The sequence below is a fragment of the Leopardus geoffroyi genome, chromosome A1 (genome assembly GCF_018350155.1).
Source record: "Leopardus geoffroyi isolate Oge1 chromosome A1, O.geoffroyi_Oge1_pat1.0, whole genome shotgun sequence".
Taxonomy (NCBI): Eukaryota; Metazoa; Chordata; class Mammalia; order Carnivora; family Felidae; genus Leopardus; species Leopardus geoffroyi.
Window position 1 is genome coordinate 190,345,641 of NC_059326.1, and position 17,208 is coordinate 190,362,848.

The following is a 17,208-nucleotide window of genomic DNA, read 5'->3' on the forward strand; positions in this document are numbered from 1 at the left end:
GTGTAGTCTCCTACCTGGAATTGTAAAAATCTAATACCCATGGAACATGCAATTATGTAAAAACCACATCTGATATTTTATTAGCGGAAGTTCAACATTAGTTAGCTAATTAGAAATTCTACATGAATTAAATAGGAACTGTAGTGATGCTTCTGGAGGGCTGCGAGATTCTCAACTCCCTTTGGAGCCACTGAAGGAAGATTTAATTATGTTCAGCCCAGGCTCTGCAGTAAGTATGTTCTACCATAAATGAATTCCAAACTTCACACAACAAGCATCACAATTACAGTACTCTCTAATAACAAAGATACATGAAGAACACCATTAGAGTACCCACTGATAATAAGAATTCGTGAGGAATCAGAACACCCCCGCATCCCGCAGGATGAATAATACAATAGCTCGTTCGGTAAGGTAATGCCGACATACGGTGAGGCTTGGAACGTGAGAAGGAGCAGCACTCTGTACCCAGCATGGATGTGCTGTCACAAATTCTACTGGAACCTGGGGGAGGGATCTTTTATGTAGTTACTAGAGATTTCTAAATGTTATGAGGCAGGAATGGTTTATGTAGGGAGGGAAATATAATTGATTGGAAAGCATGATGTTCACCAAAGTCAATGATCAATAAACACTGGAAGTATTCATATGAATGGTTGAGAGTTGAGTTTGAATCAGTCAACCACAGAACCAGGTTGGGCCATATACTTTTCTGTGTATGAAAGTAAAAACTATTTTAGTGACTCTGTAACAGGCCACCCTGTACAACAGGGTTGGGACAGGGTGAGGGGAGGGAGGCATTCATTCTCCTGAGTGCATCTTAGCTCTGGCCCTGTTATCAAAGTCCTATTCTGTATTCTCTTGTTTCCAGCCTAGGGATGAGGAGTATCCAGCAAACACCAAACAAACCATGGCTGACCTCTACTGAGGAGGGAGATTGATGAGAAAGGGGCAGGAGAGAATCATCTAGGTGATGGAAATGCCCTACATGCTGCTTGGGTTGCTGACTACACAGATGTATACACTTGTGAAAACTCATGAAACTATGTGTACACTTATGGTCTGTGGATGTTATGGACTGAATGGTTGTATCCCCTCAAAATTCATATGAAATCCTACCTCCTGTTGTGATGGTGGGACCTTTGGGAGGTAATTAAAGTCATGAGGGTGGAATCCTCATGAATGGGATTAATGCTCTTGTAAGAAGACAAATGAGAGAGCTTGTTTTCTTTTCTTTTCTTCCTTTCTCTCTCTTCCTCCCTTCCTCCCACCCTCTCTCTCTTCCTCTTTCTTTCTTCCTTTTCTCTCTTTCTTTCTTTCTTTCTTTCCCCCTCCATCCCTCCTCCTCTTTCTTTTCTTTTCTTTTCTTTCTTTCTTTCTTCCCTTCCCTCTCCATCCCTCCTCCTCTTTCTTTTCTCTTTCTCTTTCTTTCTTTCTTTCTTTCTTTCTTTCTTTCTTTCTTTCTTTTTCTTTCTTTCCTTCCCCCTCCATCCCTCCTCCTCTTTCTTTTTTTTCTTTCTTTCTTTCTTTCTTTCTTTCTTTCTTTCTTTCTTTCTTCCTTTCTCTCCTCCCTTCCCCCTCCATCCCTCCTCCTCTTTCTTTCTTTCTTTCTTTCTTTCTTTCTTTCTTTCTTTCCTTCTTTCTTTCCCCTTCCATCCCTCTTCCTCTTTCTTTTCTTTCTTTCTTTCTTTCCTTCCTTCCCCTTCCATCCCTCCTCCTCTTTCTTTTCTCTTTCTTTCTTTCTTTTTCTTTCCTTCTTTCTTTCTTTCTTTTTCTTTCTTTCTTTCCTTCCCCCTCCATCCCTCCTCCTCTTTCTTTTCTTTTCTTTTCTTTCTTTCTTTCTTTCTTTCTTTCTTTCTTTCTTTCTTTCTCTTTCTCTCCTCCCTTCCCCCTCCATCCCTCCTCCTCTTTCTTTTCTTTCTTTCTTTCTTTCTTTCTTTCTTTCTTTCTTTCTTTCTTTCTTTCTTTCTTTCTTTTTCTTTCTTTCCTCCCTTCCCCCTCCATCCCTCCTCCTCTTTCTTTTCCCTTCCTTCCTTCCTTCCTTCCTTCCTTCCTTCCTTCCTTCCTTCTCCATCATGTGGAACACAGTGAGGAGAAGTCTATTTGCAAACCAGCAAGTGGGTCTGTGCTAGACAACTGATCTGCCAATACCATGGTCTCAGACTTCCCAGCCTCTAGGCAATAAATAAGTGTGTACACCAACCAGTCTATGGTATTGTTGTAGCAGCCTGAACTGATTAAGACTGCATCTTAACTCAATATGGTTATAACTCAATATAAATGTAAATTTAAAAAACCCACTGGGCTGATTTACTTGCCAACATTTGTTTTCAAAGATTAAAAAACAAAACCATGATTTGAATTTTCTCCTGAAAAGGGCTGCAGCTCAAGATTGCACAGGAACAAGGGAATGATGACCTGGCTGTGCTGGGGGCATCTGACAGAGCTTACTGACTTCTAGAACCACCTTCTCATCTCCCCACCCACACCAGGCACTCAGGACCTCTCCTCTGAACTCAGTGAAGCTCACCTTCATCCCTTTTACAAATATCTCATGAAAGGAATTTCTGAGCAGCAGGGAGCTTTCAAATGGATATCCCTGATGGGTACAAAAGCAATCAACTATTTTTTTTTTTTTTTCCTGTCTGATTCTCTGACTTTTTCTTCCTGTTTTGTCTGATTCTAGAGGATGGACTTTTTGGGGTGGGGGGGTGGTGTGGTGCGGTGCCTGAGTTTAAATCCTAGGTCCACAAATTTACTAGCTAGATGATTCTGAGCAAATGACTTATACTCTCTAGGCCAAGAACTCCAATAGGGTTGTTGGAAGTTTAAATGAAGCAACATATATAAGGCGCGATGCATAGTGCTTGGCACATTGGAAGCACTCACCGTAATAACCACCATTAATATTGCTTTGTTTGAGAATCTGGTAGGTAAAGACTAAGAAAATACAACTTCTTGGCCAAATGTCCCCCAGCAGCCTTGGTTGCAGTCATGATTCTCGGAACGTGGAGAGGGGAGTGCACCCAACGGGGTGAGATTTTACACAACACACTGTATATCCCACATGAGGTCATAGCTGGGACTAGCCGACGGAACACATCAAACATGCAGATTTTGCTCAATATTTACAACACTATAAAAACAGGAGCTGTCCAGCAACAGACTGTGCTGGGTAGAGGCCCTCATGGCTCCAAGTGTCCTGGTGGAGGCTGCGAAACACAGTGTGGCTAGAAGGGAGCGCTGCCTGAGCCTGGGGTGGACAGGGGCACTCCTTCTGAGCTCCTAGCTGCAGTGCTGTCTTCCTAGGCATTCCTCCTTAGCATTCTCGACCCTCCCTCCCACCCAAGCACCAAGTGCCCTTAGCACTCATAGCAAGTACAAATAAAAACATATTCAGGGATAGAAACTGTTCAGCAGCCTCTCCAGTTCTAGGTGGAGAAGACTAATAATTCTGGAATTGTTTCTACCACACACAGGGGTGTAAAGAATTCCCCTACAAACCCACTCAGTGCACACAAGAGGCCTCTTGTTGACCTTCCCACACCAGTCGTGGATTCTGGTCTAGACCACAAATTTAGGCCTCGGTTGATGGCCCAAGCTCAGGAAGGATCAGCATGAAATGAGCAGAATTCAAGTCCTCTTAAGTGAATAAGTGAGTCAGCTCCCCTCACTCCCCCCCCACCCCCAAAATACACCACACCCATGCAGGAGGAAATACACACACGCACACACGCATGCTGCAAAGTACATGCACACACACACCCCCGGAGGGCACCCATCTGACCTGCTGGCTCAATAGGAGGCTGGGCCCTATTGAGAAAATGTGGGAATATGGGAGCCTGGCCATTTTCTGAGGTTTAGCAAAGAAAAACAGGAAGGCAACATGACCTGAGACATTGGAAACTTGCTACATACCTCTTACACAGAACCAATCCTGCTGACGCAGGTAACTACCAGGCTGCCTGGCTTAGAAACTAATTATGTATCCTATTTAGGATGCCTCACTGGTTTAAATGCATACTGCACAAAATAGCTAACTTTATGAGATCTCAAGAAGTAAACAATCCTGATTCAGAAATTAGAACCATATTTTTAATACGTGACACAGATGTGCATTTTTTTTTTCTTGAAGGCAAGACAGTATTTTAAGGAAGACAGAAAATAAGGTGAGTTTTATCTGGCAGATGCTGGGGCCCTGTAATATTATTAATATGGGCTTAATAAAAACCCTGTAAGATGTATACATAACCTAAAAGCTACCATTTTCACCATTTTTAAGTGTTGTATAAGGCGACTACCTCTCACGGACAGTAAACATGGCCAGCCACTCCAATCACTGAGGACTACTTATTTGGCAAACTGAATTTGCAAGCAATCTGCATCTCTGCTTTCTGGAATCACAATCACTGTTTTCGGAGATCCCAAGAGGAGTTAAAACCGTTTCTAATTTTCCCGTTTTAGTTACAATTTCTCTAATGTTCCTTGAGCAATCTGAATCCCATCAGTCCAGGGACACAAACATGACTTCCTAATTCAGGTGGAGAGCTCAGCTCAACTCTCTGAAATCCCCGCAGGGCAAGGAAGACTGGGGAGATAACAGCAACACCCTCCTTGTTGAGAGCCTCCTTGAGAGCCCACAGGCTAAGATGTGTTAAAGGACTGATAGAGTCCTGAGTTAAAGGTTCAAGTCCATCGGTAGGAAGGGCTGACATTTCTGTCTCTTCCTGATGTGTAGTGAGCCGCAGGCAGGCTGGGTCTCCAGTGTCTGGCTTCTTTCCTGGGCTTCTTAGCTCAGAGGTTGAAAAATCCAAGATGGTTGCTGTAGAGGCCTCCCTCAGAAATCAGTGCTCCTCCCTTTCTTGTCTCGTGAATAAAGGCAAGAGGAGAAGGCAAGAGGGAGAAGAGGAATGGAACTCTCTGGCGATACCATACCAACGCTATGTACACTTAGAGATGCTAAGATTTTTGGAAGAAACCAAAGTCATCGCTTTTTAAATAACCTATACCAATGTGATGACACCTAAGTGTGTAATGTTCCTCAGCTTATGAATAATTCCTTCATATATAAAATATACCCAGGTATGTTAGCTTTCTGTGGCGGCTATAACAAATTACCACAAATCTGGTAAAAAAGAGAAATAAATTATCTTAACAGTTCCGAAAGCCATAATCCAAAATCAGAATGATGGAGCTAAGATCAAGGTGTCGGCAGGGCCACACCGCCTCCAGAGGCTGGGGGAGGACCCATCCCTCGCCTCTTCCAGCTTTTGGTGCCTTCCGGCATTCCAAGGGTTGTGGCCTCCTCCGTTGTCTCTTGAGGTGTGGGCTCCTCCTCCGTTTGTGTGTAACCTCCCTCTGCCTCCCTCTTATAAGGACACTTGTGATAGCATTTCAGACCCATCCTGATACTCTAGGATAATCTCCCATCTCATGGTCCTTCATTTAATCACATCCACAAAGCCCGTTTTTCAAATACAATGATATTTCCAGGTGGCAGGATTAGGACCTGACATCTTTGGAGGCCATGATCAGACTCCTACACCATGTAAGGCAGGTACAATCACCCCCATTCAGCAGAGGAGAAACCTAAGGGAAGTGAAATACAAGATGATATTCTACTGCGTGTACCAATTGGCAAAATAACAAAAAATTCTTCTGGACTGGTAGGTCAATAATGTTGTGTAGCTGGGGGGCGGTGCCATGCAGCCACGAGAGCGGGGGCAGCCACGAGAGCGGGGGCAGCCATGGGAGCAGGGGCAGCCACGGGAGCGGGGGCAGCCACGGGAGCGGGGGCAGCCACAGCAAAGCCAGTAGCACTGCTGGTGGGGCCATCAGTGGGTCTGATGCAGGCTCTGCTGGGCAGGCCAGGCTGGACGCTGGCACCAAGGGATGGGCCCAGCTGAGATGTCTCAGCTGGATGTAGCAATGCACTGGGTCCTACGTCTCAAGGATATGACTTAATGGAAAAAGCATCGCAAGAGAATGATGGATTTCCTTGAGGTCAAATCATGGCTCGGACAGGGGCGTCATTCAGCTAGTGACAACCACACCAAACACAAGGTCATACCGACAATTTCTACAGACTGAAATTATTGGGAAATTATTGATATACTTTAAGGGCTGATTTGTATGACAATCTATGTCACTTGGAAGGCAGTTTTATGATAGACTCTATATAATTTACTTGACTTAGTACGTTTAAAATTTAGGCTCATATACTAATTTCAATTATTGGCCTGGCTGTTAAACATCTTTTACATTTAGTATCACCCCTCACCCTAAGTGACAGAGCTCTTGATCAGCGGTACGTGGACTCCAGATTCTAGAGCAGGGGACCTCAGAAGAGGAAAAACACTCGCTGAGTGCATCTCTCCAGATGTATTTAATGGTTTCCCTGCTTCTGTGGCTACATTCAGGTGGCTGGATGTTCTCTCTGAGGTCTTTTAATTCCTCCTCTGCTCCCATCATTCTGGAATCCACTAAACTGTGAAGTCCTGTCTCTACTGCTGAAGAGAAGCTAAGCAAAGGTAAGCATTCCTGTTGATTACTGTTGACTGAAGAATAAGGCAGGCACAAGAGTGGCGCATCAGGGAGGCTGGCCAGGAGCGCCGGCTCTAGGGATCCAGACCAGGAGACGGCTCGGCTCTGCCAAACCTCACTTTGTGTTGATGGTCAAGTTAATTAACCCCTCTGGGCCTCAGTTTCCCCCTGTGTACAATGGTGATAAGAGGCCTACTTCAAAGAGTTGTCACCTGGGTAAAGTGATAAAGCACATGTAAAATGCAACAAAATGCATTTTGTTATTTCTGAGTTGTATGGATTTGACTGTTGTCTTTGAGTCTTTCTGTATTCTTTAATTTATGTACAATGCACATACACACACACATACATATACTTAAAATAAAACTTTTTTGGAAGGAAGGAAGGAAGGAAGGAAGGAAGGAAGGAAGGGAGGGAGGAAGGATCATCTAGGGTGCAAACCTTGTCCATATCAGCCTCTGGATGAAGAAGCTACAGTCAACTCAGGCAATGGCTCTAACCCACTGACTTTTCTTCTGAATAATAATTACTGTTCCTAAGCCCGGCACTCACAGAGATGGGTTCATTACACTGCTCCAACACTGTAAGACAGGTATTCTTGATATTTGCATCAATAGAAGAGTTAACCAAGGTATAGAAAAATGAGGGAATCCGTCAAGGCCACAGAGGCAGGATTCAAACCCAGCCTTGGGATTTTAAGGTCTGTACCCTGAACAACGACCTTGTGCTGGGTGCCAGCCAGCTTTGGGACTGGGGATGCCCTCACATCACCCCTTTGTTGCCACCTTCAGGAAGGGCACAGGGACCCCCACTCTGGCTGGTTTCCTCTAGCAGTAATTTACTAATGGTGTAAACCAATCAGGGCCGTCCTGGCCTCTCTGAAGGCAGAGAAAGAGTAAGCCTTCCTGGGATGTGATCTCCTGAGGCCAGTGCCTCCAGAAGATTTATCTCAAGCACTGAGGGCTGCGTTGGCTCCTCCGGGTGCTGCTGGTGGATGTGATGGCCAAAGGGGCAGGACGCACCCAGGACTCAGGGTCGGGGGCCTGCTTTTCACTGCTGGCTCTGCCTCTAGTCAGTCGTATGGTTTGAGGATGCCCTCCCTTCCCTTGGGATCTGTGAAACAGGAAGGCTTCTAGGCCTCACTCCCATTCTCTAAGTGTCTCAACTTCTCAAATAAGAAGCTCAGCGTTAAAAATGGCATCCAGGAGCATTAAAAATAAATTCCCAGTTTCTGTGGCAAAGGCTTGAGTTCTATCTCGTCACTCCACAGGCCTCCCAAGTCTGGTATTTTTATTTCCCTCAAAATAACCTTTTCAAAAGGCACCTGCAAACTACCACGGTGGCCTTTCTGTGGAGAGGACACTTTTATGTTCTGCAGGGAGTCACCATTAGCACACATTACGGCAGAGTTTAGACAGGCCCCTGGGAAGACCTAATGCCATGGGAAAGACACAGAGCAAGTGTCTAATCAAGGGACATCCCGGGACTCCAAGGCTCACAGAGACCCTTGGCCAGGGGAGGGTCTGTGACTCACCGGGAAACTCTTCAGAACTTTTTGATTATCACTCATGTGGATCACAAGGAGACTTTCATGGGTTCACTTGGATACTCTGGCCAAGAACCAAGAAGAGAAAGAAACCCTGACTTTTAAAAGCACATAATTTGTGTAAAATAATTCAGGTCTAAATCTGCCTAAGCCGGGGCTGCTATCACAAATTTCCACAAACTTGGTAGCTTAGGATGACAGAACTTGATTCTCTTCATATATCAGATGTGCTCTGTGCTCGCCCCAATAGAGTGCTGGCAACAAATTCTTTTGAGGTTGAGGAGACCAGGAAGGGGTAGAATTGTGGAGGCAGATAGAGTTTTGTGGGAAATGGAAGTAGAGTCAGGGTTCTTCAAAGAGAAGAACTTTGGGGATCATCCAATCCAGGAATAGTAAAGGGTTTCCATTTCTGGTCTCAGCTCCAACTGATGGATTGGGAAGCAGCTTCGTGGGATGCCTGTGTTTCTGAGCCCAACTGGAAGAAGTGTTGTATTAGTTTCCTAAGGGCATTGTGACAAATGATCCCAAACGTGGTGCCTCAACACTGTAACATCCTACAGTTCTGGAGGCCAGGAACCTGAAATCAAGGTGCTGGCAGGGCCACGTGCCCGCTGAAGATTCCATCCTTGCATCTTCCAGGCCCCGGCAGTGCCTGGCACTCTCTGGTTCTGGTGACATCACTGCAACCTTGGCCTCTGTCTTCACATGGCTCCTTCCCCTTGTGCCCCTCTGTGTAAATCTCCCTCTCCTTTCTCTTATAAAGACACCAGTCATTGGATTCTGTGTTCCCCCTAAATCTAGGATGGTATCATTTCAAGATCCTCAACTAATTTAAATTTACAAAGACCCTATTTCCAAATAAGGTCACACCCTGAGGTTCTGAGTAGACTCAAATCAACTCAGTACATATGCTGTGATGGTTTAGAAAGCCTGACGTGGGTTCAGGACTGGGCAGGGGGTAGAATCCTGCTTTCTATCTGCCGTCCCCATCTAGCCCAAGGCTACAGCTTTACAGATGATGGAACTGAGGCCCAGAGAATAAAAGAGTCTTGACCAGTGTCATGTATCTGGAGACTGCCACAGGAGACAAGAATAAAGAAAGAAGATGGTAGGAGGTGGGGTGGGGGTGGGAGGGCAAGGGATAAAATTGCTGTTTAAATTGTGGGATAACTGATAATTGTATTTGACCATTGTCCAAAGAGGGTCTAGATGGGGCAAAAAATGATCGCCAGCCAATTACAGAGAAAATCTGGCAGCCTTGGAAGAATCAGTACCATTCTGAGGATCAGTTTGCAGGAGACTGTTTGCCTTTTTTTGGCCAAAGGAATGAGAGCTCCTCTCAGTGGGCAAAAGCCTTTCCAGACTGGTCCCTGAAAGCATCGTGCGTACAGATGCCTGCTGGTTGCCATGGTGAATGATGCTGATCTGAAGAAATGAATAATGTGAGCGTTGGGGGCGACAGTGGGATTACTCAGACAGTGGCGAGAGAGACATCAAGGAGAGCCCAGAGCAGAGGAGGGGAGAAGCCTCCATTCCTTCAGCTTTGGTCCACTCTGTCTCTGCCTCTGCAGGCTGCGTTCTAACCAGATCCACCGCGAGCATCAGGTAAGGGACATAAATGACTCTTCTTGGAAATGGAAATGGCTTCTCCTTTCACACTCTGCTTGGAGGACGGCCAGGCAATGGTAATATGAATAGCTAAAAATAGGGGGAATTTAGAAACAGAAGCAGAGAAAGAAAAACAAATAAGGGAGACTGATTTGGTCTCCAAAACTGAGGATGCTGCTATAGTGTCTTGCCAGAAAGCTCTTAAAAATGTCTGCTGTAGAGAATTCAGTCTGCAAAGACAGCCAGCAGCAGATGTGAGGCAAACAAGAGAGAAGAGTCATGACAAAAAAAAGCGATTCCTGATCACCCCTGATGGAAGGGTTTTACAAAGGCCATAGCCTCTGTATTATAAGTAATGAATTAAGCTCTTTTCATTGTGGTCAGAAGTGTGTTTATAGGGATGTGTGGGGTGGAGTGGATGGGGGAGCTTATGAGAAAGGAGACTGATGAAGGGAGCTCAAATAGTCTCCTTGGCAATGACCTTCCCGGGAGGGATCTGAGCACACCTGTCTTGTCCCTTTCATTGCCTGTGTTTCTGGGATGAAATTTCCAACCAAACAGAAGGGAACTATTCCCCTTCCCAAGCATTTTAGTTCACTGTCATCCTTAGAGAAGAAAAACAAGGACTGAAAAATCACTCAATGCTCTGCATCTCTCTGCCCACCTCCTCTAGGAGAGTGGGCATGAAAATAGAGGGTCGGAGGGAGGCAGGGAAGACAGAAAGCAGCTTGTGATAGAAATCAGTTTGGCTTCATAGCCAATTCAGGTTAAAATCTGGTTGCGGGTTTTTACTAGGTCATTAATATCTAAAACGAAGGCTTCTGTATTTCACGTGAGACAGAAGGGGCAGAGAAAAGGGCTGGGTAAGACCTGTACATGAACATACACAGGTTGAATGAATACAGCTGTCCCTGAATCATAGATCAGGGGGAAATTCAGTGGAGGGGAAACACTATGTCTCTAACAGACAGAATTTAAGAGAAACCCCCAAATCTTGAAGATGGTGTTCTCTTACCAAAGCCGTAAGGCTGGGAATCTGAAGGGGGCTCATTTGATTTGTGGAAAAACAGCAACCAGGTCTGCGTACCAACACCTCATTTTGCGGTAACGTCCTGTAACTAAACCCAGCAGCCTTGCATTTGGAAATCCAGCAATTACGGGGCTTTAAGTCTACTTATCAGCTGGGTGACCTCAGATTGCTCACCTATACAAAGGGGACCTAGCTCAGAGGGTGTGACATTTATTATGGCCTGTGAGCATGCAGCATGACACATACTAGATGTGACACAGCAACCACTCACTAACTGCTGGTGGTTAGTATCATCATCGATATTCACAGTACCAGAGATACTGAGCAGTAGCAATTATGCGGGTATTAGGAGCTGATTGTCTTGACCTACACAACTAATTTCCTGGGTATGTTTGCCTTTGGACAAACAAACAAAGAAATAAAACCGGAGCAGAGGCATTGGGGAGAAATCAGCTGCCAAGGAGTGATGACGCAAATCTCCTCTCTCACGGGCAACAGAGCTGGGAGGCTAAAATCGCAGTGGGCAGAATGTTCTAGATGACTGAGCTCACAGCACTTGCAGCAAAAGCAGAAGTTCCAGAAGGGATATTGTAGGTGATATAATTGTCTGACTTGGAGGTCGCAAACGTGTGGTGACTAATGTAGGGACGTTAATCGGCTGGTCTGATTTCTTTTATTGCCTCTCTTCTTATTTTAAAGGGTTGGAAACAATGTTGTACCTAAAAGATCTCAGCCAGGGCAGGATGAGGCTGGGGGGATGCGAGTGTATCTTTTTCAGGCCTGAAGGCCTCAGGCTTTGACATGAGACAGCCCTGATTTTGTTCTGTCATTTCTTAGCTATACCTTAGCTGAGTAACGTAACCTCTTGTCCTCCATTTCTTTGTAAAATAGGGACAATTATTAGTCTCCATCTTGAATGTGTAATATATGCTGGTATGATGATCATAAATACTTAAGCAAGGGGATGTCACTTTTCACTTTGATTCTGGTTCTAGAATCAGGATGAACATCGAGGTTGGGAACGTTTCTTATACAGGAGCCATCATTTCCTGGTCGTCCTCGGAGCCCTGTCTGGAGGACTATTACCATATTATGTATAGGCCCAACTGGAACAGCATCTTCTCCGGCTATCTTCGCTACAGCTTCCACCACGAGGAGAAAGTGCCTCGAACGATCAGTTCTGTGGTGCTGGAACACCTCGCCCCTTCCACTCTCTACTTCCTGTGCATCAGTTGCAAGAAGGCTGCCTTCCCTTATAGGCACTACTGCACCATGTTCCATACCCTGGATAAGAGTCCACTGGCTGCTGGGAGCTCCCTGGTGGACCCCCAAATTTCCCTTTGGGTGTTGATGGCCATTCTGCTGGCCTGCTTCACAGCCGTCTTAGCTTTTATCTGCCTCCAGTTCTGGTGTATCCGTTGCCATGAGCCTCGATGGTCTTACAGAGCCGGCCACATGGAGGAAGCCAATGGCTTGGTGAGATGGCCGGAGGAGGCCCCAGCTCTTGGTCAGAGAGAGGAAGACCTGCAGGGGCTCCCCCTGGTGGAAATGCCACGCAAGAACTCCGGAGCTGATGCAGAACCAGAAGCAGAAGCTGAAGACAACCAGGATGCAGCAGCTGACCAGGATGCCGACAATGAGGATGCCCCTGATGAGGGTGCCTTACTGGGAGGGGGTGGTGATCATCCCGCCATACTGCCTCGTTTTGGGGAGTGAGAGGTAGGGAGGAGGCCGCCTGCATCATGTAGTTTAAAGCCCTCTATACAGTAGTTCTTTTGTAAAAATGTGTCTCTAGGCTGCCCATTTGTCTCCCCTCAAATGTCAGTGCTCTTGTGGATCGCCTGGGTTGGATGGATGCCCCATGACAAAGCTTCTCAAGCTGGAAAGCATACACCCCCACGGTATGTCAAAGGAGAAATATGGCGTCTCTTAGGAGCGTCCATTTAGGGGAACCCAGTTAGGAATTTAAAATGTTATTTTAATATTAAAACAAACATGAATATACTATGGTAGAGAAAGCAAAATTTGCATGGCTTAAATAAAACACAATAATCTGAGGAAACTTTTGAGTTGATGGTGGGCTCTCTGGGTTATGCTTCCAGTCAGCTGAGGCAGATGTCCAGTGTCCATGGCTGTTGGGGGGATTATTTTGGAAAGGCTGAGGAGCCTTGCCCTAGAGTGTTTTCCAGCTTTCAGGCTATCACATAACACCTCGTACCCCACCTTCATTTTGTTTAAACCACAGATTATCTCTACTGTTATTAACAATATTTTTCTTTTGACTCACTTTTCAAACTTAAACTTATTTTAAAAGATAGACTTCTATGACTCCATAAATGAAAAGCCAGCACCCTCCTTCTATAAACAGAAGAGATATAAGAATAAACATAATGAAAACAATGTAATATTAAGTTTGACTTAGATCCTATTGCCTATTAAAGCCTCTGAGCTTAAGGTCTGCTCTCTTAGCTTTGATAAAAAGGGAGATCGGAGAGCAGAAGGTATTAAGACATACTAGCATCAACAGAAGTCTTTCTCCTTGTTATAATTACAAGGTGTGAAAGAGATTTGAAGTGGGAGGTGTTGTTCTTACTTTGTAATTCAGTGTTTTTCAATGACATGTCTGTGAGCTACCCAAAATGCTGGCTATAATGTCCCTTGATTTGAGAAAGTTGCTTTGACCAGACTGGCCATCTTGGAGAGGACACCTGCACTGTCCCAGCATCATCCCAAGAGCCTCTAAGCCCACCCACCTGTAGGCCCATGTGGTGGGAGCTCACTGGTTTGCCACACTTCCTGATCTAGGGGTCCCCGACCTTAGAGGAGTACCTTTTCTCATATATATTCAGTCAAGTTCTTCTTCTGAGTCCATCTGTGCTTACTTTTTAAAAAACGGGGTCAAAGGTGGCCATTTCTATTCCATCACGAAGAAAAATGTTGCCTTTGCTGCTGTTGGTTGACACATTTCACCCTGTCGGTGTCATTCTCCCCTTCACACCCGTAGGGTAAGAAATGGATCTCCTACACATACCACAGTGTTGTGAGACTTTGTGAACACTGCCCCCTGTCCCTACCATGGGTGTGGAAATTCAAGAAGGGAGAAATGACATCTGTTTTAATCTCTGATATATTCCCAGCATGCAGAATCTAGCCCAGTGTCTGGCCTATAGTGGGCGCTTAATAAACGTCTATTTAATGAATGGCAAAGGACTGAGGGTCTCGAACAGGGCACCATTTGGGAGGTCTAGTTAGGGTCAGGATGTGCATTGTGAACAAAGCAGTAAAGAGATGGGAGAAGACCTGTCTCTCAGCTCTAGCTCGAGCCATCTGGGATTTCCTTCAAACTCCACCTTCCCAATTGCTTCCTGTCTGCAAATCTCTTATCTTTATGGAACACAAAAAATCCCAGAATTGCAGGATGATACGGCAATGAATCAACTGAGAAACAGGAGGAGATGGGGTGAAGACAAGAAGCCCCACACACCTACTTCCCTGCTCACCTCTGTGACGTGCTCCCCAAACAATTCCTGCCCAGGATCCAGCCCCGCCGGGTCTGCGTTCACCCCCGCGCTTGCTAGTTGTGCACAAATAAAGATGAATCTGCTTGCACTTGTTTCTCACTACTGCCTCTTTATCTCTACATCTTCTTACTTTTCTGATTCAGGAAACACTCTTCTGTTTGCTTTTGCTCACTAGCCCTCTTCGAAGTAGGACACAGGCAAGACTACTCACCTTGGATCCATACAGGTAATAAGGCTGGACGTTGGCGGGTTTATCTCTTTGCGGTTCTTGAGTAAAAGGAATGGCAGTTCGAACAAAACTAGCAGAAGAAAAGAGAGGGGAAGGCGTTAACCAGGCCCAAAGAGTATTCTTCACGGGACACAGCCTCGCCAGAGCCCCTCCTGACCAGGTGCAACCACACTGTTTCTAAGGTGGTTGCCTATAAAGACACAACTCTCCTGACATGCTCCCATTCATTCCCCTAGTGTCTCCTTTCTATAGATGGGAAAACTGCAGCCCAGATTCCCAGGCTAGACTCTGGGTTTATGGCTCGCTTACAAGGACATAGGCAAGAAGTGACAATTGGCTGGGCCTGAAAACGGCCTTCTCTGGGGCTCTGATCCTTCCCTATCCACCCACTTTGGCTTCTTAAGAGCAGGGTTCCACAAACTCTGTGAAGGCCCAGATAGGAAACATTCTCAGCTTTACAAGCCAGATGGTCTCTGTCACCATTACTCAACTCTGCTGGTAGTGTGAAAGCACCCAAAAACAATTGTAGATGAATGAGCACGGCTGAGTTCCAGTAAAACTTTATGAATTTCAAATAATTTTCACTTGTCATCAAATTAGAATTCTTCTTTGGATTTTTTCCCCAACCATACAAAAATGTCAATAGTATTCTTTGCTCATGGGTTGTACAGAAACAGTTGGCAACAAGATGTGGTTTGTGGGCGATAGTCTGCAGATCTCTGCTCAAGAGGATTAAAAGTCCCAAATCTTTACAGAACTGGAAGTCTGTCTTGCTAAGTGTGTGGATTTAGGCTCATCTGTGGTTTCCTCCTAGACCCTTCTATTCATTCAACACATACTAATTTAATACTGGCTCTGAGCCAGGCCCTGAGAGTACTGAGAAGACCTGTAAACACACGCATATTTGTGTATCCTCATGGCCTTGTGTTTTCTTAAGAAAGAGAGTGTGTGTGTGTATGTGTCAGTGCGGGTGGGGCAGAAGGAGAGGGGGAGAGAGAATCCCAAGCAGGTTCCATGCCCAATGTGGAGCCAAATGTGGGGCTTCTTCTCATGACTATGAGATCATGACCTGAGCCGAAATCAAGAGTCAGACGCTTAACCGACTAAGCCACCCAGGTGCCCCTCACGTACTTGCGTTGTGCGTGAATACATCTCACCTCTTCTGTCAGGTTTTGAACCTCTGTGGAGATGAGGGATTAGGTCTATGTCCTCACCTCGGTGCCTGACCCAGGGCTGTGTGCACCTTGCAGGAGACATGCAGCACTTCGTCATGCACATGTATGCCTGTTTTGCATGAATGTGTTCATGCATGTGGATGTCCTCATAAAGGTATCATCTGATCATAAAGCACCATGCAGGATCCTATGTTGGCCTATGGAGTAGTGCACGGCCTGGTTCCTGCTTCTTCCTGGGTCCTGCACTATCTTTCAAGGCAACATTCCCCATCCCATCTGTTCCACCCTCACCAGGCTCTCTAGGTTCCTTGGAGACTTTGTCTGAAATATTCTTCTCCTGTATTTTCATCTTATTTATTCCTATTCATCCTTCACATCTCTTCTCAAGCATTATTTCCTCAGAGGAGGAAGCCTCTCTAGAGGTTCCCATCACTTCCCAGACTGCATTAGGTGGTGCTATTTTCTCTCTCATGACTGTGGGCTTCTTTTCCATCTCCAAGTTTATTGTTTCTAACAGTACATCTATTGTGTGATTGTTGGATCACCTGCATCCTCCTCTAGCCTGGAGGCTCTCAGAGGCAGGAAGGTGTCTGCTTGGTCACCATGGCATCCCCACCTCCAGCACAAGAGGGATTCCAAAAGATGCCTGTTGCAGGAAGGAACTGTTTCCCCCACCCTCAGCCCACCCCAGCCCCCTTGGCCCAGGGAGTCCCTTACCGGTTGGTGGACCCATTGTAGCAGTAGTTGGGGAGGAAGTCGAAGTTCAGCTCCCAGAAGACGTGCAGGGTGATGCGGCCATAGGGGGCAGACACGTTGTGATTGGCCTCCCGGAACATGGCGTCAAAGCTGTCCAGGGTCATGTGCTTACACAGCAGCCGGTGCGTGAGCCGGTTGATCTCCAGCAGCCACTCCAGCTCCTGCCAGAGAGAGCCCATGGCTGCTGAGGACATACACGTATCCTCTACACTTGCACCACTTTATCTTATGGATTCCTTTCAAGCGGGGGAGAGCCTCTCAGACAACCTCCCAGCTGCTGACGTGGAGACTAGGTTCCCACAGTGACATGGGACAACACGCTCTTCTTTGGAGGAGGGACTGCCAGACTGTGCTGAGGGAAGCTGCATGCCTGCTCTGGGAAGGGGACCACAGACCAGGTTCAAGTCCCCTGTCTGTACGTCCCTTGGGTGGAAAGCATGCCTGCTTGCTTTCCAGTTCCCATATCGGTGAGGGAAAAGTTCCCCTCTCAGTGTTGCAAGTCAACAAAAGGAAAGGTCTGACTGGCTGTCACCAGAGAATCTATCTCTGCCCTGCAGAAAGCAATCATGAGTTTCCACTCGCTAAGTACTTACAACTAGGTCAGACCATGTGAAGCTACTGGTCTTTTATTAAATACTGTTGAGTATTAGTAGTTTCATATGGTTCAGTTTAATATATGCCAAACAGTATCCTAAGCACTTTATGTGTGTTGACTCATTTAACGCTCAAAAAACCCTGTATGGTTACCATTATGGTTTTCTTTATGCACAGAGAAACTGAGGTTTTGAGAAGTTAAATAG

The 17,208-nt window shown here is 45.9% G+C and overlaps 2 protein-coding genes across 8 annotated transcripts in view; one reads left to right on the plus strand and one right to left on the minus strand.

Annotated features, from left to right (window-relative positions):
* Nucleotides 1-17,208, minus strand: part of CYFIP2 (cytoplasmic FMR1 interacting protein 2) — a 130,535-nt gene that overhangs the window by 40,847 nt on the left and 72,480 nt on the right. For all 7 annotated transcript variants that reach the window (XM_045503644.1, XM_045503618.1, XM_045503635.1 and 4 more), the window contains 2 exons: nt 16,370-16,569; nt 14,460-14,547 (listed from right to left, as the gene is read on the minus strand). In XM_045503644.1, coding sequence (XP_045359600.1) covers nt 14,460-14,547; nt 16,370-16,569 — 288 coding nt within the window. The remainder of the gene's footprint in view (nt 1-14,459; nt 14,548-16,369; nt 16,570-17,208) is intronic.
* FNDC9 (fibronectin type III domain containing 9) lies at nt 9,204-14,336 on the plus strand. The gene is made up of 2 exons (XM_045503666.1): nt 9,204-9,694; nt 11,723-14,336. Exon 2 carries the CDS (start codon nt 11,730-11,732, stop codon nt 12,441-12,443), a length of 714 nt encoding a protein of 237 aa, XP_045359622.1. The 5' UTR covers nt 9,204-9,694; nt 11,723-11,729; the 3' UTR covers nt 12,444-14,336.